The sequence below is a fragment of the Podarcis melisellensis genome, assembly GCF_964234715.1.
Source record: "Podarcis melisellensis genome assembly, chromosome: 9".
NCBI lineage: Eukaryota > Metazoa > Chordata > Lepidosauria > Squamata > Lacertidae > Podarcis > Podarcis melisellensis.
Genome location: NC_138541.1, coordinates 10,683,772 through 10,707,025, shown reverse-complemented (window position 1 = coordinate 10,707,025; position 23,254 = coordinate 10,683,772). Strand labels below are relative to the sequence as shown.

The following is a 23,254-nucleotide window of genomic DNA, read 5'->3' as shown; positions in this document are numbered from 1 at the left end:
GACATACCTATTTTCATTGGAGAAATGTTGGAGGTTATGCAGAACCCGAGCCCGATCTCCTTTTGATAAAAGTAACATTGACAGCGATAGCTTTTCATCTCAAAATTGGTGTCAATGTAGGAATCACTCTTTCTTTGTAGAATGCCATGTTAACATTTGAAACTTTAAAAAAGACCATTCCAATTTATACCCTGGATTTAGCCCAGCAGGAAAGGCAAAAAACAAACCCAAGCATTTCATCCATGCTGTTCTGAGTGCCAGGAAATGTAGCAGACTGATCATAGCTTATCCTGTTGTGAGTATTGACTGATATAGAAAATAGGGGCAATTGGCCTTTGCTGCCCCACAATATCACCATTGACTCTGGAGAAACATATTGTTGATGCTGCTGTTTAAAAGCAAACGGCAAAGTTTGTTTGCCATAACAAGACGAATTGCGCAGGTGAGATCAAGCTGGAGAGCTCTTCACAAGGGTGCAGAAACTGCAAGCATCTCAGGCCAAGCTCACCTGGCTAGTTTTCAGCGCGTGCTAAAAACTTTGTTTAGGCAAGGCTGCCCAGACATGTCATTTTAACATGTAACGGCTCATGGTTCATGGGGTCACGAAGAGTTGGACACGACTAAACGACTAAACAGCATAGACATATCCAGGATTTATGTTATGGGGGTAGGAGTTATGCTAGGGGGTGGGGCAGAACCGAGCTATATCTGACACAGTCAGTTAATTAAGCATTTTTATTTACTTGATGGGGGGGGCAGCTGTCCTTCCCCTGCCCACCCCCACGCCGGATATGCCCATGGCTGCAAATTCATGCTTCATTCTGTATTGTTCCAGCTCTTGAGTAGCTTTTGTTTTTATCTGCTCCTCTACTTTAATATTACATTTTTATCGTTGGTTTTTAAATTGTTCTTATTGCTAACCAACCCAAGTACCAAGCATGTGAACCAACTACAGGACTCATGTCCCGCTTGTGGGCTTTCATAGACATCAGGTTGGCCACTGCGAGGACAGGAAGCCAGACCAGATAAGCCTTTGGTCTGATCCAGCACAGATCTTCATATGCTCCTCTGCTTCGTGACAGCGCAATATATATATATTTTACCTCTCAGACCAGTTATTGTAAGGATTTAAGAGAACCAGACACGTCAAAGCAGAGGAACCAAGATTGAGAAACTGGTTTGTCCAATGACACCCAATTTGTGGACCTGGGGTGGGATCTGAATTCAGGTCTCCAAGTGACTTCAAGATCATGCTGGATCTTAGCACCTAGCATTGTCCTAGGAATTTATGCAGGATGAGGGCGTTTAGACAGACACTTGCGTGAAATCTGTCATGGTCAATGCGTCAATGTGTCAAGTTAAGAAACAAAAAGACAGACCAACTGATGAGGCCACTACGGAAGAATCCAGTAGTTTTTTAAAAAACAAACATGTTTTTTTGGAATGATGCAATCAGTTCTTATGTTGATTACACAAATGACTGGCGTAACAAGGGAAAGAACAGATTTTGCACACCTTGACTTGGGGGGGGGTCACATAACTTCATACCCTCCAACATTTCTCCAATGAAAATAGGGATGTCCTAAAGAAGAGCAGGATATTCAGGGATCAAATCAGAAACCAGTATGGCTTCTGTAAATCTCATTCGAAGACATACACACACACACAAACTGAACAATGACTGTTCATTTATAGTCAAAGGCAATAGGGCAGTACAACTGCTCATATGAACTGAGAGAGGTGCTGCTATGCAAGACATTTTCATAAAACAATTGGCTCCCCAAATATCGGGTTGGACTCTCAACAAAAACTTTTAAAATACATCTTATTGCCAATTCCTTATGCCCTGACGGGAGAACAGCTGGGAGGTCTTGCAGATTAGGACGCTGTCACAGAGTTGCTTCCGTAAAAGCCTTTTTTACAGAGAGAAGGATAAAGACATGTGTGCAACACTCAAGTTAGCTGGACTTCTGCCTTTCTTCTTCTTCGTCGTCATCGCTGTCATCGTCTTTCACCTTCTCTTCCACTTTCTCCTTCACAGTTCTTTTGGGGAGAAAGCGCTCGACTTTTAAATCCAAGCTTTCGCTTGTTGAACTGCAAATGCTCAAGTGTGTCACAAACGGGCCTAGAAAAAAAAAAAGAAAAGGGGGAGGAAAAATCCAGCTTATTACTTTGGTGCTCTTGCTGACAAGTCGAGCAGCGGGCGCTGCGAGATCTAGAACACTGATCACACTGTCCTCAAGTTATTAAAAGTGTTGTAGAAAACAGTACAGGGTCAGGCCTAGCCAAAAGTAAAGCACTTTTAAGGCTCTTAAATTTCAGTGTGAGAGATTTAGGAATGTACTAAACTTGCCTATGGAAAATGGACGTCATGTATCTGTTCTCAACTTGGGCTGAGAAACTTAGCTTTGACCTAAATGTTGTAATGAAATGTGTAAAAATAAAAGTTTGCTGCCGTCAACTGAATTGATATCTAATAGATTGAGCTCTTTCACCTCCACATCTGGCGACAAGAGAAGACCCTGCTTTCATGCTGGGATTGTGAATGTGGCAATCTCCATTACTTCTGTAAATACGGTTATTTACTATATCTAGTGGCATTGTTTGTTGAGCTGGTGTTGTGGAGCAGCTTAAGAGTGTGAGCTGGAAAGCCCCACAATTTCAAAGCTTAGCTCAAGAGAAAAAGGGAAGCAGCAACAGAAGACACAATTTCTATGGGGCACTGAAAATGGATTAAAAACACATTTGTGTTGGGACGCAGTGATCAGCAGTCTGAAAAGGAGAGTAACTTGCTCAAATTTTCCATCTGCAACAGGGGTAGCTAACCTCTGAGGCAGGGTGAACAAGACTGGGCCCACAAAAGCCTTTCAAAGTGGCATGCCAGCCCACAATTTCCTTCCCATAGCAGGTTGGGAGGAAAGCCTCTTCCACACTCCCCATGCAAATTAATGGGAGAGAGTGTGCTTACCATTAACTTGCATGGGGAGGTGCACCCACAATAACGGTGAGGATGGGATTATACCCACCCACCCACGCACCCAAAGGATCTCTGACTGATGGGAGTTACACCAAGGATCTCTGACTGATGGGAGTTGATAGGCTTCTCCACACACACACACACACACCAGCTATTTTCAGGGCTGCAACCTCTTGCATCTCTCTATTCCTCCCCCCCACCTTCTGCCCCCACCAAGTTAATGGCAAGCAGCTCTTGAAGTCTGGCATACCTTTAATGTAGCCCTCAGGATGAAAAAGGTCCAGCACCGAGGGCCTTCTGGCGGTTCCCTCACTGAGAGAAGCCAAGTTACAGGGAACCAGGCAGAGGGCCTTCTCGGTAGTGGCGCCCGCCCTGTGGAACGCCCTCCCACCAGATGTCAAAGAGAAGAACAACTACCAGATTTTTAGATGACATCTGAAGGCATGTCTGTTTAGGGAAGCTTTTAATGTTTGATGTGTTACTTTATTTTAATATTGTGTTGGAAGCCGCCCAGAGTGGCTGGGGAAACCCAGCCGGATAGGCGGGGTATAAATAAATTATTATTATTATTATTATTATTATTATTATTATTATTATTATTATTAATTATTACTATTACCCCTGAGCTGCAATATGGGGGGAGAAATTCTCACCGGCCTTTCAACACTATTGCTGTTGGATATTCTCTCTGTGTGAGAGGGAATCATTTGTTCCAGAAACAGAGAGGAACAGAGGATAAGTTTCAAGAAGCAGCAGAAGGCCGAGATTGTTTTGTCTATGCAAGGACTTTTTCTGCGAGGACTGTTCTTTGGCAATGCGCAGCGTGACAGGAAGCACTGATAACAACGGTTCTGTGTAACTTGTTGTGAGTCTCTTGCTTGCAGTGAGAGAAGCAGAGAGAGTGCGTCTTGGACTTTTGTTAGACTCTGACCACGGCAGAGGTGAATGTCTGTATATATTTGCTACCAATATGCTTTAATGCCTGTCAAGTAAACCTCTATACTCGACTGAATCTTTATGGTGTCCATGAGTGTTTATTGCCTACTTTGTGTACCTTCAACCCCGAAGATGCTTCCAAGGAAGGAGATGCACTGAGATGCAACTCTGCTGAGGATAGATCCTGGCACACACAGGCAGTGAAAGTGATGCCGGACCCAATCCTTCTAAATAATCCATCAGAGGTTGATGGATTGATCCAACAATTGCAAATATCCCTGAGATAATGTGTGTGGAGTGCTCTGAGCACTCTTTAAAAGGTAAAGGGACCCCTGACCATTAGGTCCAGTTGTGGCCGACTCTGGGGTTGCGGCACTCATCTCGCTTTATTGGCCGAGGGAGCTGGCATACAGCTTCCGGGTCATGTGGCCAGTATGACTAAGCCGCTTCTGGCGAAACAGAGCAGCGCACGGAAACGCCGTTTACCTTCCTGTCGGAGTGGTACCTATTTATCTACTTGACGTGCTTTCAAACTGCTAGATTGGCAGGAGGAGGGACCGAGCAACGGGAGTTCACCCCGTCGTGGGGATTCGAACCGCTGACCTTCTGATCAGCAAGTCCTAGGCTCTGTGGTTTAAACCACAGCACCACCCGCATGTTAATGTTTATTATGTGACTTCTACTCAAGGAGGTGTAAGGCAGAGAACAGAATGGCTACCAGTCCCTGCCTGGTTTATATTTATTCTTGGTGCCTATCCTGTATTACCTGGAGAAGGGCAAAGGAACAGCAGGCAGAAATATCAAGGACAATGTCACACCCAACCAATGTTATACCCAACCCCATATAAATATCACACCCAACCACGGGTTTTGTTAGTGCTTGAGCTCGGAGCTTGCACCCTCCTTCTCCGTGCACGGCAGGAGGAGACATGACTGTTCATATTTTAGAATAAACTGTTTGTTGTCGTGTCGGAACCCGTCAAAAATAGTGGTTTGTTCAAACCACAGTTTCTTAACAGGCCAGGATACCAAACCACCCTCCCTTGATGCACCATGGTTTGAAAAAACCACCGTTTGCCAAGTTCAGATGAACAAAATAATAATAATTGTCATTTCTTCTAAAACACGAACAGAAGCTTTAAATCTCTTTCCTTTGCATGCAAGGGGGAAGAGGACACCAGGGTCCAGCGGATTCATGGACAGATCAATGCCCCCTGGTTGGTTGCTCCCTCTGAACTGGATCAAAGGCTATGCTGGTTGAAATTTTTAGAGATGCTACTGGGTCCCAGGACCACCCAGCTTTCTCACACGAGGCCAGTGAGAAGATATTTGCTAAGGCAGCCAAGTGGAGGTTGCAGCTTTAGTCATTACAGGCAGTGTTGAGGGTCTAAGGGCTGAATGACAACCGTCCAATTAGCATTTATACAGTGTTTCTCGTTTCATCCAGTACAGTGACTTTAAAGTCCTATATTGCAGGTGTGTGCAAGGGCACCCCCTCTAAATTCATAGCCAAGCTGAGGTTGGGACTGGGGATTCCAGCCTAAAGTGTATGTCCTTAACTGCCAACGCCATCTCTTTTTAAAAGGACTTCCCTAAGGCAAAACCAAACCGCTTAAATCATAGAAGAGTTGGAAGGGACTCTGAGGATCATTGCAGGAATGCGCAGCTGTCCCATACAGGGACTGAATATATATCAGCACTTGCAAATTTAGGGACATACCCCACCTTAAAATTTTCAGATAAGAATTCGTTCTTTTTGAGACCAATATCAAAATCTGCACTGGGATTCCATAGGAATCTGCAAAACGATGGTGCTTGACGTTTCAAAAGCTGCCAGGATTAGGCTGGAGCCAGGAAAACGTCACACACCATTCCAAGAGGATGAGAAAATAACTTCCAAAAGCTTCCTTCTGAAAGGAAAGAAGCAGGCTTACTACTGTGAATGATATCCTTTAAGTACATCTCTCTCGACACAGCGCTGCCTGTTAAGTGTTCCTTATTGCTGGGCTTGTCTGTGTGGGTTTTTAAAAAAATAATAATAAAGTCATTTCCCCTCCTCGGTGGTAGAAAGGTGCTCCCTTTATTCATCTGTGTAATATAATTAGCTTTTAGTGTCAATTAAGGGACTAAAAGAGAAGAGCAGCTTACCATAGCTCAAAGGTTTGTATTTACAAACGTCTTTAATAACCGCATCCAGATTGGCAACGATCTGATCATTAGGCATATCCAGCTGAAAGAAGTTAATGCAAAATTAATGAAGCAGAAAACATTAAACGCTCCCGGATTAATAAAAACTGAGGCGGCTGGGGTAAATATTTAATCAGAGTTCTGGGCTTTTGTTTTTTAATAAAAGGGGGGGGGGACATTTTCCTCTCTATTAAAGATGCAAAGTGCCATAAATGCCATTAGCGTCATTAGCTTAAAGATATTCTGCTGTGAAAAAAAGAGATATATTTGTACTCCAACTCAACCACTGTAAATATATAGGTGTATATACCCCCTGCTTAGGCAGCCTGCTATGGGATTGGCTCTCAATATGTAGGTCCTCAGATAAAATCAAATCTGTAAGGTTTAATATGCAACAAACAGCCTGGGAGCCTGGGGCAAACATCATCTCCTTGGGAGTAAAGGGAAGGAGAGGAAGGCAAACTGGTCAGACAGAAGCTGTGGTTCGAAGTAAATCAATCTATTAGTCTTAGTTAAAATACGGATTGAGAGAAAATTACATACTGCACAAAGATCAGCCACGGATTGTAAAATTCTCATCTGCAAGCAAAACTGTTTGTGAACATTCCATAGCATCTCATCAACAAAAGGCTGAGAGCTGACTTTGAGCATCAGCGGTGGCGAAATCACCAACCCTCCAGGTTTTGATGAACTACATCTCCCATCAGCCCCAGCAAGCATGTAGCCAATGGCCTGGGATGACTAGGGTTGTAGTTCCGCAACTTCTGGAGGGCCAAAGTTCCCCCACACCTATCCTACACAAATATTGGGGCAGTATTGTTCAGGAGGAGGTTGAGGCTGGCAGTCTGAATTGGCCCTGGGAGACTTTGCAGGGCGGTTTGCAACATGGAAAACACAGAAACCCACAACACACTTAGCAAACGCAAGCAATACCTCTCTCCCAGACACTTGAAAAGGTTGTAAGGCTGATTTAGTACAGAAGACTTTCCCAATGTAGAGCAGGGCTTCCCAAATTTGGGTATCCACAGCTCTTTTTTGGACTACAACTCCCATCATCCCTAGCTAGCAGGACCAGTGGTCAGGGATGATGGGAACTGTAGTCCAAATAACAGCTGGAGACCCAAGTTTGGGAACCACTGATGTAGAGGAAGAGTGAGGGGAGACCAAGAGCGTAAGAAGAGCTCTGCTGGATTGGGAAAAGGCCTAGCTAGTCCAGCATCCCATTCACACAGTGGCCAATTTGATGCCTATGGGAAACCCGAAAGCAGGAGCCTTTTCCCACTGGTGATTCACAGCAACTGATATTCAAAGCCTCTGACAGTGGAGTGCCTTTAGGGATTAAATGGGAGGTTCTTCATCCTAGCCCAGGCACTAAATAAATATTTCTTCAAAAAAAATGTGCTTTCTGCTAGGCACATAGGAGAGTTTCCCCTGTGCCCTAGGCCACTGAGAAGCAGCAAAGAGGGAGAACAGCTCTCTTTCTTCCCTCGCTTCAGACTCACATACGTGGCCACACAGACAATCTTGTCTTGGAAACTCTGAAGACTCTCCCATATAGTTCCAACTACAGTGGAACCTCATGTTACGGACAGGATCTGTTCCGGAGGCCCGTCCACAACACAGAACTAATGCAAGCCTAAGCACTGTGACTGCGCATGAGCGCAGCGTGATTTAGCACTTCTGCGCATGTGCAAGCAGCAAAACCTGGAAGTAACCGTTTCCGGTACTTCTGGGTTGCCGCAGGACACAACACGAAAACACGTAACCTGAAGCGGATAAAACATGAGGTATGACTGTATATTTCTGGCATTCACCAGATCCACAGGTGGCCAAGCAGATCTGAAGACAAAATAGTTTTTAATATACAGAACGTATTTTAGAAATGCAAGCAGCTGACTCTGTCTTCCTGTGAGTGGAAGTGCCTCTTCTAAGCTGACGGGCCACAAAGCACCGGTACACTGTCAAACAAAGTACAGCGGTACCTCAGGTTACATACGCTTCAGGTTACAGACTCTGCTAACCCAGAAATAGTGCTTCAGGTTAAGAACTTTGCTTCAGGATGAGAGCAGAAATCGTGCTCCAGCGGCGCGGTGGTAGCAGGAGGCCCCATTAGCTAAAGTGGTGCTTCAGGTTAAGAACAGTTTCAGGTTAAGAGCGGACCTCCGGAACGAATTAAGTACTTAACCCGAGGTACCACTGTATGTGTCTTGCTCCAGAATTGCTTTTTATTCGTGTGTAGCTTTATTAAATTAGAAGGCATATGATTAAAGTCACTAAGATTTCTTTAAATACGTGACAATCCGATTTTTAGAACACATGGTTTTCTGCCAGGTATTACAACTAGGCCGTTGCTGAAGAATGTCACCTTGACACCTGCATTTCAATGCCATTTTGTACTGTATGTTTTACAGAGGCAAATCCACTCAGATAACTGAGTCACCACCCCCCGCTGCCCAGGGGACTATCCCATAATCTGAGAAATACTGACCTATTCAGTATACAGTTTGCTCCGACCCTGGGCTTTTAGGATAGGGCAGGCTCCGACCCTGGGCTTTTAGGATAGGGCAGGCTATTAACGTATATTATCAAGGGGCTGCTCCTTGCCAACGCGATGTAAACCTTGCTTTCTGGTGTATTCAGAAAGGAAACCTCTTACGTTAGCAGAGGGTAATGATTTGCAGACTTTTCCCCCCCCAACTGACTGTCCTGTGGGATGTCCCATTTCGAAGTGTTCCTGAAATGCAACGGAGCAACGAAGAACGAAAGCTGTGTACCTGTGCGTACTTTCGGTAAATGATTAACAACGGCTTGAATTCGGCCGGACAGGTTGCCAAAATCCCTTGTGAAACTTACCATTCCGATGGGAGTGTGGATGATGTTACCGTTCTCTACTTCATATTCGTGGCACACTTTAAAGAACTCGAGCATCTGGAGAATGTCGTAACTGAGAGAACCTGGTTCAAAGTGGGGAGAGAGAGGGGGAGAGAGGTGTCAAGACAAATGCTGCAGGACAAACAAGAGCTGTGTGTCAACAGGCGTTCTTTGGTGGGGCCCAGAAGCGCGTCACACACCACAGTGGGGACATGTGTGCAGAGTATCATTAGCAAAGGTAAAGCGAAACCTGACCATTAGGTCCAGTCGTGGCTGACTTTGGGGTTGCGGCGCTCATCTCGCTTTATTGGCTGAGGGAGCCGGCATACAGCTTCCAGGTCATGTGGCCAGCATGACTAAGCTGCTTCTGGCGAACCAGATCAGCGCACGGAAACGCCATTTACCTTCCCACCAGAGCAGTACCTATTTATCTACTTGCACTATGACATGCTTTCAAACTGCTAGGTTGGCAGGAGCAGGGCCCGAGCAACGGGAGCTCACCCCGTTGCGGGGATTCGAACTGCCGACCTTCTGATCGGCAAGTCCTAGGCTCTGTGGTTTAACCCACAGCACCACCCATGGCCCTTAGAGTATCATTCCCTGGTGCTAAATAATAAAAATAACAATAACAATAATAGTAATAATAATAATAATTTATTATTTATACCCCGCCCATCTGGCTGGGCCCCCCCAGCCACTCTGGGCAGCTTCCATAGAAACCAAAAATACACTAAAATATCACACGTTAAAAACTTCCCTGAACAGGGCTGTCTTAAGATGTCTTCTGAATATCAGGTAGTTGTTTATCGCTTTGACATCTGCTGGAACGGCATTCCACAGGGCGGGCGCCACTACCGAGAAGGCCCTCTGCCTGGTTCCCTGTACCTTTGCTTCTCGCAATGAGGGAACCGCCAGAAGGCCCTCAGCGCTGGATCTCAGTGTCCAGGCTGAACGATGGGGGTGGAGACGCTCCTTCAGGTATACTGGACCGAGGCCATTTAGGGCTTTAAAGGTCAGCACCAACACTTTGAATTGTGCTCGGAAACGAATGTGAGGAATCCTATCTGCACGGCAAAGCCTTGCTATGGCCAACATTTGCAAGTTGAGCAGGTTCCCAATCTAGGTAACGGGGAGGAACTGGCGTTCATGTTTACAATCTGCAAAATCTTGCAATGCAGCCCAACAGCTGACCTCCACTTCTTCTCGTCTGATCCCTAGGGGACAAGGGCTCCACTGAGGAAGGGAGGTATCCTGCACCCTTGATCCCTTTTACAACCACTCCTTGCTCTGCAGGATTCTCTCAGCACCCTTACACTACAGCAGCTAATCACCATTAAGGCTTAGGGTTGCTTTCAACTAAATCACAGAGAAACTTCCACACAAGTGCAGTGGAAATTCCCCGTTCCCGCCACGTCCCCCGTGTTAAGCCTTTTGCAGGAAGAGTCCCGTGACTCCTCAAAGGCTTAATAAATGGAGGCCGAGACCTTGAAACCTTCCAGATCTTGCTGAACTACAACTCCCATGTTTAGGGGCGGTGGGAGTTGCAGTTCTGGAGGGCCACAGATTCCCTGGCCTGGCTCCTGTGCAACAACTGCATATCTGATTGCTGTTGCTGTTACAATTTGTATCAAAATATCCCAGGGCAGTGTACAACCTTAAACACATTGCAGAACATCACATCAATGATAAAAACATGGTAAGAACATAATCAGAAGCATGCTGACAGGTAGCCTAATAAATCAGCCTATCGATGTGGCTTGTGGAACGTCATCGGGTGTATCTGCAGCTGATTTCACACCTGCTTTATGGGATGTGTTGAATGTTGAAAATGCTTCCTACAGAAAAACCCCAGACATAATTACTGGAAAGGAAGGTTAAACTCACGCAAGTGTCTACAGTGTTGTAGCCTTACACAGCAGGCTCACTAAAATTTTGACCCTCACCATTTCTGGTCCTTGGGAACCTTTGCTTCAGCATCCCCCTTAGAGGAGTAATCTTGGACGACATCGTCGGCACGCCAACATAAAAATCTGCCTTGATTTCACCATCCAAAATCTGGCGGGGAAGAAGAAAAAATTGTTATGATTTGTGCTTATGTCCCTTTTAGAAATTAAGCCTAGCAAAAGTAAATACAGTGGTATCTCGGGTTACATTCCTTCAGGTTACATACGCTTCAGGTTACAGACTCCGCTAACCCAGAAGTATTACCTCGGGTTAAGAACTTTGCTTCAGGATGAGAAGAGAAATCGTGCTCCGGCGGTGCGGCGGCAGCAGGAGGCCCCATTAGCTAAAGTGGTGCTTCAGGTTAAGAGCAGTTTCAGGTTAAGAATGGACCTCCAGAACGAATTAAGTACTTAACCCGAGGTACCACTGTAATAAGAAACCGAACACCCAGTTTGCCTCCTTACTTCCTTGCTAGGCCTAAGAAGAGCAAGGAGCAGAGGGGAGAAGAGATGAACCTGTGGTCCTCCAGGGGATTTCAACTTCCACCAGCCCCAGCCAACATGGGCAATAGTCAGGGATGATGGGAGCTGTGGTCTAGCAACGTGGGATAGGCCACAAGCTTCTCATCCTTGCACAAAGGTAACAAGGACGAAAATGTGGGAGCTGCATCCTCTTTAAAACAGGATAATGATAGCACCAGGCCATGCACAACAGCCCTTTCCCATGCTAGTTCTGTTCAGCTGCTGTGACTTAGATAGACCTACATTTCCTTCCTTGTTTTTTGCTGCTCCTATACCAATGTCCTTCATGAGATGGTCTCCCAGTGAGGATTCACTTACCCCTCCCATGAAAGCAATGATGCAAATATATTGCTTAAAGTTCAAAGCTTAGCATCAAGGCCAGAAGTCATAACATTCAGAAGGTGACGATAACTTTTTCAACGGCTACAAACGGCAGCAAGAACGTGTTTCTTATACATAAAGTAGTAAGGGTTTCGTCGACACGCAACAAACCCGTGTTGGAGACAAATGTTTAATGATTTGCCAAGATGGCAATCTAACATATAAGCTTCAATAATGCTTAGGCAATGCTAGTGCAAAAAGAAGGGCATTTATTTTCATTTGAAAGCAGGAGGGCTGCTTTTTCTTTGCTTCTGCATAAATGACCACAATGTTCATGATCATTCTGCAGCTGAGGCAAATATTTACTTTGTGCACTCTCAGTTCTAGGACAAACAAAAAATAGTGAAGTGGAACGGCCTCTATTTTCTGTCTCATAATGTGTAGCTTGTAGGGAAAATTACAGTACATTCCCACTACAACCAGGGACAGCATTCGCTGAAATCCAAAGACAGCAAGTTTCTCCATGTGCAAATTGCAGCACAATTGGCTAAATAATTTTCGAGACATAACAATATCATAGCATGTCAAGGTCCTACTCTGGCATGAACCAAAGAGGCTAAAGCAATCTGTATATATAAATATTTTAAATTCTATTTTTTTGGTTCGCAGGAGGCATCCTCATTCTGGAAAAACACCCAACCAAGGAATCCAAAAGCTGAATCGTTTGTTCTAATCTAAGCTCTGAAACAGAGAGATGCAACTATTCAGCTGAGAACACAGTTTAATAATTGTTTCATTATTATTATTTTATGATTAATACTCTGCCCATTGGCCTGGGGTTTCCATAGCCACTCTGGGTGGTTTCCAGAACATATAAAAACATGGTAAACAAACATCAAGCATTAACAACTTCCTAATACAGGGCTTCTAAAAGATATCTTCTAAAAGTTGTATAGTTATTTATCTCCTTGATATCTGCTGGGAGGGCGTTCCACAGGGTGGGTGCCATTGCTGAGTTTGTCCCCTGTCTGGTTCCCTTTAACTTCACTCCTCAAAATGTGGGAACCGCCAAAAGGCCCTTGGAAGTGGACATCGGTGTCTGGGCAAATCTTGGGTAACCCGTCCTGACATACATGCATCAATTTGAGCCAATAATTAGAAAATTACAAATATATCTTCATTTCAGTTGGCAGAATCCCTTAAAAGAAACATACACACATACACACAAAACCGAGAAGAGGTACTTTTTAAGGGAATTTATAAGTCTTTAAAATTCTGTTCTGCAACAAGTTCAGGAGACCCTTGATGCCAATATATCTCTGCACTTATAAGGAATCTGAAAATATACTTTAGATTCTAACCTTCTGAAGTTATGGGATCCTATTTGCCTTCCTAGTACCTCCAGAATTTCAGCAGCCTTGAGTGGCACCACAAACAATGACAAGGGTAGCTATACTGGGGGGGGGGGATGTGATCCCCAAAAATGGAGCCGGAAGCGACATAATACAGTGGTACCTCGGGTTACATACGCTTCAGGTTACAGACTCTGCTAACCCAGAAATAGTACCTTGGGCTAAGAACTTTGCTTCAGGATAAGAACAGAAATCGTGCTCCGGCAGTGCAGCGGCAGTGGGAAGCCCCATTAGCTAAAGTGGTGTCTCAGGTTAAGAACAGTTTCAAGAACAGACCTCTGGAACGAATTAAGTTCTTAACCCGAGGTACCACTGTACATGTATCTCAGTAGGTTCTGGCAGTGGACTCTTTTGAGGGCTGCAACAAGGCTGCTTGTAATAATAATACTAATACTAATAAAACTACTACTACTAATAATGATAATAATTTTATTTATACTCTGCCCATCTGAATGGGTTTCCCCAGTGCTAGTATTCTCCCGCAAGACAAGAAACAAATGATCAAAAGTGAGAAAGATTAAGAGAACTGATTTCAGATGACGTAGATGCTTTCTACTTTTCTTAAGGTCTTCTCACAGTACTTAATTAACGCCATCTGTTAATTACCGGCTTGATTAATTCAGTCCCTCCTGCAAATGTAGCTCCATTTTCTCTTGCTAGGGCAGCTTGCTCTGCATCCTGTAAGAAAACGAAATTTCAGAATGAAGACAATAGGAGCACTAGATGTTTTCCCATACAGCTGGTGTTTCTTCAAGGCTTTCTTAGGCAGGTGAAGGTGCTGCTAGGTAGGAAATGCAGACCCCCTCCCCTCTGGACAAGTTATAGGTGTGTTTTGACTGGGTGACCCCAATGAGCGCACCAGAAGTTGGATGGGCACAATGGGCATGGCCATGATCTCTTGAGGTATCAGCTAACCAGTTAGAAATCTTGAGCATGTATTAATGCTTTAAAAAGTGCCCTGGATGGCCAGACAAAGGTCAAGTTAATCGAGCATATTTTGCAGGAATCACAGCACCCAACAGAACCAGGATGATCTGCTGGCTATTTGACAGGTCCACTAGCAGGCTGTGGTTTTCCTTCTGCCCAGCCCCACTTAATATGGCTGTTGTAAGGGGTTATGGATGAACACCAGTTCCTTCTCCTGTTACCTAGATTGGGAACCTGCTCAACTTGCAAATGTTGGCCATAGCAAGGCTTTGCCGTGCAGACAGGATTCCTCACATTCTTTTAGCACCAGGGAGTGATACTCTAAGGGCCATGGGTGGTGCTGTGGGTTAAACCACAGAGCCTAGGGCTTGCTGATCAGAAGGTCAGCGGTTCGAATCTCCACAATGGGGTGAGCTCCCGTTGCTCGGTCCCTGCTCCTGCCAACCTAACAGTTTGAAAGCACATCAAAGTGCAAGTAGATAAATAGGTACCACTCTGTCGGGAAGGTAAACAGCATTTCCATGCGCTGCTCTGGTTCGCCAGAAGCGGCTTAGTCATGCTGGACACATGACCCAGAAGCTGTACGCCGGCTCCCTCGGCCAATAAAGCGAGATGAGTGCCGCAACCCCAGAGTCGGTCACAACTGGACCTAATGGCAAGGGTCCCTTTACCTTTAAGGGGTTATGGATGTGAAGTACTTTGAACATTCTCTGATATCACTTCACCCATTCCAAGATCAAGCTCTGGCTCAAGTGTTCTCAGGAACATCATAATCTAGAACACGCTGTACCAAACACACATCATGGAGAATATAATATACATTTAGAAAACCTTCTGGATGTATCCGAAACGGTGAGATATCTGCTAGATTCTGCAAGAGTGGCATCGAGGCCACTGCCTCAAAACACTTGCCTGACTAACCTATACATACAAGCTCAAGGAGGCATTGCAGCAACATGCTGTAACTCACCGCTGTGAATACTACGACTTTATGGATGTCATCTGTGAAATGGTGAGGCAGACGAACCGTGCCAACGAATGGTTCCAAAGGTTTCTGAAAGGTGCCAAAGCAAACAAGCAAAATTGAAAAGCCTCACATTATTGAACTCAGCAAAATAAATTTACTTAGTTGACAAAGGCAAGTTGATCCAAAATTCAGATATGTGCTCTGTATTTCTTTTCACATGCACAGAAACATTAAGATTTTTAAAAACTGTTTAAAATATACATAAAATACACGTTAGTCAATAGTCAACTGTTCAACTAGCTTCCATGAGCCGAAGGAAGCCCCTAAAATATCCCTATAATCCTCTTCAAAGATCATCACCACGAGCCAAACATACTGCAGTGTGTTGCAGAAAATATTCTGGATGACTAGAGGCTTCCACCTCGTCTTTGCTTCTCCTTCCGTTAGCATTTTTGCATCGATAATTGCATTGACACAAATTTAGAGAAAGGTCTCCCCAGTGGAATGAAGGCCCAGGGCAGAGAGGGCCAGAACTCGCAACTCAGTGCAAGCTTATAAAATACAAGTGAAGATATTTCAGCTAAACATTTTGGGAGCCCTTCTTCGGGCATGATGTCTGAATGAGCAACCTCTGAAAAATTGAGCTGAATGCTTTAAAAAAAAAATAATAACTTTCAAAGTCCCAGAAATAATTTCAGTTATAAAGGAAAGTGGCCACTAATACTTGCAAACTATGAGCCTTTTCCAGCGTACCTTCTTCTCCATTGCCATGTCCAGGGTCATATCGATGTATACATGCTGCTTGGGGGAAGTGAAGTCCAGTTGCTGAAATGTCTTCAGCATCTCTAAAGCCACTTCCGCCTCATAAACTGGCCTTTGATAGCACCACGTCAAATAAACATCGTCCTTTGGCTCACTTGGCAAGGGAAATGTGTAAGGGTTCTTTTTTTTCTTGGGCTCTGATTCTGCGGTCTTCTTTTTGGCGTCCCTTCTGGGTTTTTTCTCTTTTCTTTAAGGAAATGGAAGTGATAAATGAAACAGCCCAGCTCAATACACTTACCATAAAAACACATGTTTCTGGTGGCTGGAAGTTGGAACTAAAACAGGAGAGCTGCCTCAATCTGTGGCAAAACATTTCAAGGTGCCCATGGAGGCTGCTTTGTTTTAGAAAACTGCCTACCAGGTTTTGAACTCACTGCTTTTCCTTCCCCTTGGATACTTTATTTTTAAACTTTCCCCAAGATAATAGGTTCTCTTTCTTCATTCACACCCAGAAATAAAACCAATTGTCTAGCACTAATCTTCAGCTAGCAGATTGGGACCCGCAAATGTGTCACATCGTTCTCTTATTTTGTTGAGAAGAAAATCTATATCCTTTTTTAAAAAATATATATATATTTAATCATTTTTTCGATACAAACATCAACCGCAAAAGATACATGCAACAAAAACCATAATAACAATAATAACACAATTTAACAATTCAGATTTGAATACACTGATTTACCTATGACTACTCCTTTTTTAACAATATTTCCCCACTGCTCTGCAATGTAATAAGGACCCTAACTACAATACAAACAAAACAACAATTAAAAGAACAGATATGAAAACAATTTTTAAAAATTAAATGACAAGTATGGGGAGATCTTGGGGACCGAGTCCTGCCGCAGAAACAGGCTGCCTTTCTGAACTCAGCTACCAGCGACATGAATGCCTGAACCTATTCAATGTTGCTATTTATACTTTGATTTCAAGTGTCTTGTCTTTTATTACTAAGTTTAAAAGAAATAAAAGTTATTTACTTACTTTGCAGCATAGTGTCTATTGGAAATCAGCAAACTGGCAAAACTGGGAAGCACTGCAGAATACTGACCAATTCTGGGGAAAATATGGCTAGGACAATGAGCTGAAACTGTTTAAAGATTTGGGGGGGGGGGGAGAGAGAGAGAAACCATGCTAATGAAAGCCAGTAATCAGCAAAGCTGCAAACGAAGTTATGTGACAGAACTGGCATTAACAGGCCTTTGCATTTAGTCATTCCAAGGATAAATGATTTCTTACCCTCCTTGCACCATAAGGTCCCACTGCAGGTTATAACAATATAATTACACAATTATAACAAGTAAAACAGTTCCAAACAAAAGCAGTATAGATTAAATGTGGTACCAAAAGGCCTATGTAAGGTCCAAGACTTAGAACACATGGGCTGTGTACCTACTTCTCTCCACCACTAATTTGGGAAGGAGTGCACACATATTAGTTAGAATTTAAATTTATACTGCATCTATCCGGTCATTTCTTGCTATATGCTGCATTTTGATGTGCTTTGAAGTAAATTAATAAAAAGAACAACCTAACTGCATTTTAAGCTGGTAATATGTATACAGCCTTACTTGGAAGTAAAATTTGTTGAAATCAATGGTCTATGCTTCCAACTAGAGAGATTTCTGGTACAGTTCTCACTTATTTCTCTGGTCTTCACCGCTCCTGACTGCAGATGGGTGCTGTCAGGGAACTGCCATCGGAGCTAGAGGCGGAGGCAAGGCTCCAAAGCAATGCTGGAGAAGGGCCCAGCAGGGAGAGAGGCAGCTCATCGGCTGGGGAAGGAAATCAGCGTAACACCAGGGATAAAGGGGGGCAGATGGGGGAATCGGCGAGGGGGCTCCAGGACTCCTCGCTGGAGACCAGCGGGGAGAGCACGGGTCCTCCGCTGCCACACCCACCCTGGGCAGAAGACTTCCGCGCAGGGAGAGTAGGCGGAGACTTGGTGTCAAATAACTTCTTTGCTGGAAGAGGTTCAAGAAACGCCCACTGACGGATTCTGCTAGCGACTGAAACAGCCACGAAGTGAAGGGCTGTCCAGACAGAAAAGGTTTAACCAGGCAACCTAGCCAGGAGTGGCGGCAACTTACGCACGAGCAACCCCTAGAACCATTACAGGTGCTCACATATCTGAACGTTCATCAATTAAAACATGCCTCCACACAGAAAACGAAATGTCATGTTTGAGGCTAAGTTGGAACACATTCTTCCCTAGTCTTCTTTCTAAAAGGAACTTTTTGTGTAGAGGAGCATTCAGTCTGCTGCCAGAAATGATAAAGCCAAAAGGTTTATTATTTCATTGAGAGTTATGTTAGAATCTTTGGAGAGAATAACTGTTTTTACTCCAGTCATCAAAATCCATTTGGCTGCTTAGATAGGATGAGTTGGTCCATCAGTAAGCAAAAATGTGCTATGATATGGGATGTTTTCCAGGTTAAAGAAGTAACTCTAGCGCTAGGGATCGCAACACAACTACCTGAGGGGTGGTTACATTGAGTACACCTATTAGGAATATGGCGTGTAAAATGTGGTATTTAACTCATGAACCATTCTAACTCATGTTTGTATTTTAATGAAACTTATTGATGCTAAAGTTATCAGCCCGAGTTCCGGTGTGGGACCCTTCCAAGTTCAGTGGGAGTTATGGGCCACCACACATAAAAATCATGATTGATTCACCAACTTTAGTCCTTTTAGGTAAGTGACTAAACCCAGTGTGGAGCAATTAACACTACCACTCATATGGTATAATGCCGCCATAGGGTTCTCAAGAACAAACTACAGTACATTAATAGTAAAGGTAAAGGTACCCCTGCCCGTGCGGGCTAGTCGTGTCCGACTCTAGAGTTGCGTGCTCATCTCGCTCTAGAGGCCGTGAGCCGGCGCCATCTGAAGACACTTCCGGGTCACATGGCCAGCGTGACGAAGCTGCAGCTGGCGAGCCAGCACCAGTGCCGCACGCAGAAACGCCGTTTACCTTCCCGCTATAAAGCGGTACCTATTTATCTACTTGCACTTAGGGGTGCTTTCGAACTGCTAGATGGGCAGGAGCTGGGACCGAACGACGGGAGCTCACCCCGCAGCGGGGATTCGAACCGCCGACCATACGACCAGCAAGTCCTAGGCACTGAGGTTTTACCCACAGCACCACCCGCGTCCCTCCTTTATAGTTTAATAGTATTAATATAGTTTAATAGTATTAATATACATTAATAGTACATTCCATTAATTTAGGGAAGAGAAACCAAAACCTGGCTCTGGAAAAAGAAAAATCCCAGCAAAACAAAGAGCATCTCATTATGTATTTTTATGTTGTGAACCACCTTGTGATCTCCGGTTGAGCGGCAGTATGCAAATTTAATAAATGAAATGAAAATGCCATTACTATACTGATCCTCACACACGTCTTTCCCTACAAGCCTTTCATAAACTTTTGCATGCTGTAAAGCAGGGTGGCAAACCTTTCTTTTGTTTTCTCTTATTGTAAACTGCTTCGAGGTTGGTTGGTTTGACAATTGAGCAGTGTATAAATCTGATCAAAAATGCATTCCATTTTTTAGAAATGATTTTCAATTTTGCACATTTCAATAATTTTACAATCATTTTAAACATTTCAAACCCCTCTTTCTGTGGTTCTTTAAATTTATTTTTGAAAATATTTTCTGTGTATCCAAATTACAACTATATTTGCTCATTTGTTCATCTGCTTTAAACATACTGTATACTCTTATAAAACTGCAGGTTACAATAATCCTGCCAATGCTCTTATGTGTTTTATTTGTAAATAAATGCAATCCAAGCCCTTATTGCTGGAAATAATTGCTTCTCTGCCGCCTTTTCTGGCAGCCCTGGCAGTGCAATCCTATATACGTCTACTTAGAAGTAAGTCCCATTTGAGTTCTCTGGGGTTTTGCTTACAAGTGGAGGAGCAGAGGACCCTGCTAACTACGGCGTCTTCTGTCTTAAAACCTCGCAAAAGGTAGACCGAGCACACACAAAAAACCCCAAACCAACTCAAAAACAAAGCACGTTTTCCAGGACCGGGAAGCGGGGACGCCTCTCTCACCTAAAACCCGCGTGCGCCGAGCTCAATGGGAGCCGGCTCTCGGGAAAAGAGACCCTCAGTCCTAAAATATTTCGAGGAGGGGCTGGGGGGACACAGAAAGCAGCCGCCCCACTTCTCCGCTCTCACCTGTCCTCCAGCAGCATCTCATCACGGGCGCCGCCATCTTGCCGGCAGGAGGGAGGAAGCCGAAGTGTGCAACGGCAAACCGTTCCCGGTTGCCTCGCGAAGCCGGGCAAGGAAGGTTCCGCCCCTGAGGCGAAGGGATTAAAGTTCCTCTTCTTATTCAATGCATTTATATCCCCACCTTTCTCCCCAAGTGGGGATTCAAGGTGGCTTACAAACATGTAAAGACACCCATTACAAAAGACAGAGAGATATAAAGGAGCTTAAGGTAAAGATAAAGGGACCCCTGACGGTTAGGTCCAGTCGCAGACGACTCTGGGGTTGCGGCGCCCATCTCGTTTTATTGGCCGAGGGAGCCGGCGTACAGCTTCCGGGTCATGTGGCCAGCAGGACTAAGCCGCTTCTGGCGAACCAGAGCAGCACACGGAAACGCCCTTTACCTTCCTGCTGGAGCGGTACCTATTGATCTACTTGCACTTTGACGTGCTTTCGAACTGCTAGGTTGGCAGGAGCAGGGACCAAGCAATGGGAGCTCACCCCATTGCGGGGATTCGAACCGTCGACCCTCTGATCAGCAAGTCCTAGGCTCTGTGGTTTAACCCACAGCGCCACCCAGCTTAGTTCAAAGCAAAACCAAAATGCGCCCAAAATGTGCCAGGGCACAGAGCAATGATAATAGTAATAATGCACCAAACAGTTGATGGCGAGTCCCTGTGTTCATTTATCTGCATCACTTGGGAAGACAGGCGGACTAATTCCAGTGTGCTGGAAGAAGCAAAGATCACCAGTGTTGAAGCAATGATTCTTCAACATCAACTTCGTTGGACTGGTCATGCTGTGCAGATGCCTGATTATCGTCTTCCAATGCAACTACTCTATTCCGAACGTAAAAATGGAAAGCGTAATGCTAGTGGTCAGTAACAGAGGTTTAAAGACTCTCTCAAGGCAAATCTTAAAAAAATGTAGTATAAACACGACAACTGGGATATACTGGCCTGCAAGCGCTCCAGTTGGAGAATGGCCTTTACCAAAGGTGTCATGGGCTTTGAAGACACTTGAACTCAGGATGAAAGGGGGAAACGTGCTAAGAGGAAGGCACGCTTGGCAAATCCACACCTTGATCAACTCCCACCTGGAAACCAATGTCCCCACTGTGGAAGGACGTGTGGATCCAGAATTGGCCTCCACAGTCACTTACGGACTTGTTAAAACAGTGCTTAGGGAAGACAATCTTACTTGGCTACAGGTGATCCCCAAGAACAAGAAGAAGAAGAAGAACCACTAAAGCTGGTTTTGACTTTTCCGGAGAAGAAAATTGACAAGGTGAGGGGGTGGGGAGAGCAGCAATGCTACATCATCTAGTCTCCTCAGTCGGTAAAGCGTGTAGCTCTTAAATGTAGGTTCGAGCACCACATAGGGCAAAAGATTCCTGCATCGCAGGTGGCTGAACTAGATGACCCTCATGGCCCCTTCCAACTGTACAGTTCAATGATTCCTCGGAAATACCATCAGAATGGATGCTCCGTTAACAGATCTGGCCCACCTATGGGGCAAGTTGAAGAGGTTGCCTCAGGTGGCAGGATTTCCTGGCGCAGCAGATCACGATGTCCATCTTTCTTTCCCCTTCACCTTTTTCCTGATGTAGACATTCACATCTTTTCAGTGATGGAAACTATTTTACAATCCCATCAATTTTTTCAATTACATTTTTTCAATTAGTGCTAAAATGCTTTCCTGGCTATAATAATTATTTTTTAACCGGTATTTAAATATTAGTGAAATATTGCTGAAATGAAAGAATGTTATAGCACTATAACTCTTTAATGCTAATTAAGAAAAAACAGCAACACTGCAACATGTTCTTTTCCCTAATTAAACGCTTCCAATCTACGCTTATGGTCCATTAAAAAATAATTAGCAAACTATTGCTTAAACCAAAGTGATGTGTGTAATACTGCAATACTAAAAGCAGTCTTACCGATGGCCATCATTCTAGATTCAGGTAGGTAGCCGTGTTGGTCTGACGCAGGTGAAATATATATATTTTAAAATTGTCCAGTAACACCTTAGAGACCAACTAAGTTTGTTCTGGGTATAAGCTTTCGTGTGCATGTTATCTGAAGAAGTGTGCATGCACACAAAAGCTTATACCAAGAACAAACTTAGTTGGTCTCTAAGGTGCCACTGGACAATTTTTAATTTTTTATATATATTTGGTGGCCTTCATGTTAGAGATGCGGATTCACCCAATTAAACACTTTTGATCTACGCTTCCGGTCCACAACAAGTGTTTTGGTTTTTGACATTTCATGAGTAAGAATGGGCAATCACACTTACATGAGTAAGTACTTAGAGAGGTGTGTAGCTGGGTAGGTCCAACTATCATCTATTTATCATGGCTTGGGAGTTATTGGGATAGCTCAGTCGGTAGAGCACAAGACTCTTAATCTCAGGGTTTTGGATTCAAGCCCCACACTGGGGGCATTGCAAGGGGGTGGACTAGATGTCCCTCGTAGTCCCTTCCAACTCTATGATTCTGTGATTCTGGTGAATCAGACCACCACTTCCCCACCCACAACAAATATGCTGCAACTGCTGTTACAGAAAGAATATGATGATGGTGGTGGTGTTTATTTATATCCCACCTTTTTCCATCACAGGCAGCTTACAACTAAAATAGAAACAGCTACAAACATAAGGGAAAAGGCAATCCTTAAAAAAACCCCACACAATTAAACATCAATTGATTAACCTTTTAAAAATTCATCTCTTTATCCTAATTTTAAGGGGGGAAATATTAAAACATTTTTCTGCCTCTTGCACAAAAGGTCCTTCAAGGCAGTTAACAATGTTAAAAATAAAAACTATTAAGAACAGCAAACTTGAAGTGGTCCAAGGATCCTCAGGGACTCCAGAAGTTTTGATAACAGGTACACCATCTCTGACACTACAATAGCATGGGGTCCGTCATGCTATTGGGAGCTTTTTGTACAGGAATCTTTTCAGTTCGTCCCCCATGTTGTCAGAAGTGTTCAATTGAACAGTCCAAAGCTTCAATTACAGATAGGTAGCCGTGTTGGTCTGCCATAGTCAAAACAAAAAATTTTTTCCCTTCCAGTAGCACCTTAAAGACCAACTAAGTTAGTTCTTGGTATGAGCTTTCGTGTGCATGCACAC

The 23,254-nt window shown here is 44.1% G+C and overlaps 1 protein-coding gene across 1 annotated transcript; it reads right to left on the bottom strand.

The window, feature by feature from the left end:
* Positions 1 to 1,671: 1,671 nt before the first annotated feature.
* Positions 1,672 to 20,195, bottom strand: MRPL1 (mitochondrial ribosomal protein L1). Its single transcript, XM_081925263.1, has 9 exons — positions 20,081 to 20,195; positions 16,873 to 16,978; positions 15,817 to 16,072; positions 15,067 to 15,150; positions 13,776 to 13,847; positions 10,915 to 11,026; positions 8,954 to 9,054; positions 6,062 to 6,143; positions 1,672 to 2,125 (listed from the first exon to the last, which is right to left on the bottom strand). Exons 1-9 carry the CDS (start codon positions 20,115 to 20,117, stop codon positions 1,959 to 1,961), a joined length of 1,017 nt encoding a protein of 338 aa, XP_081781389.1. The 5' UTR covers positions 20,118 to 20,195; the 3' UTR covers positions 1,672 to 1,958.
* Positions 20,196 to 23,254: the final 3,059 nt, after the last annotated feature.

Excerpts from the sequence above, each read along its gene's own strand:
- MRPL1 (XM_081925263.1), bottom strand. The coding sequence starts at position 20,117 with ATGGCGGCGCCCGTGATGAGATGCTGCTGGAGGACAG. Across the intron at positions 16,073-16,872 it reads AATAGACACTATGCTGCAAA|AAAAGAGAAAAAACCCAGAA; the intron begins GTAAGTAAATAA and ends ATTTCCTTAAAG. Across the intron at positions 15,151-15,816 it reads ACATGGCAATGGAGAAGAAG|AAACCTTTGGAACCATTCGT; the intron begins GTACGCTGGAAA and ends GGCACCTTTCAG.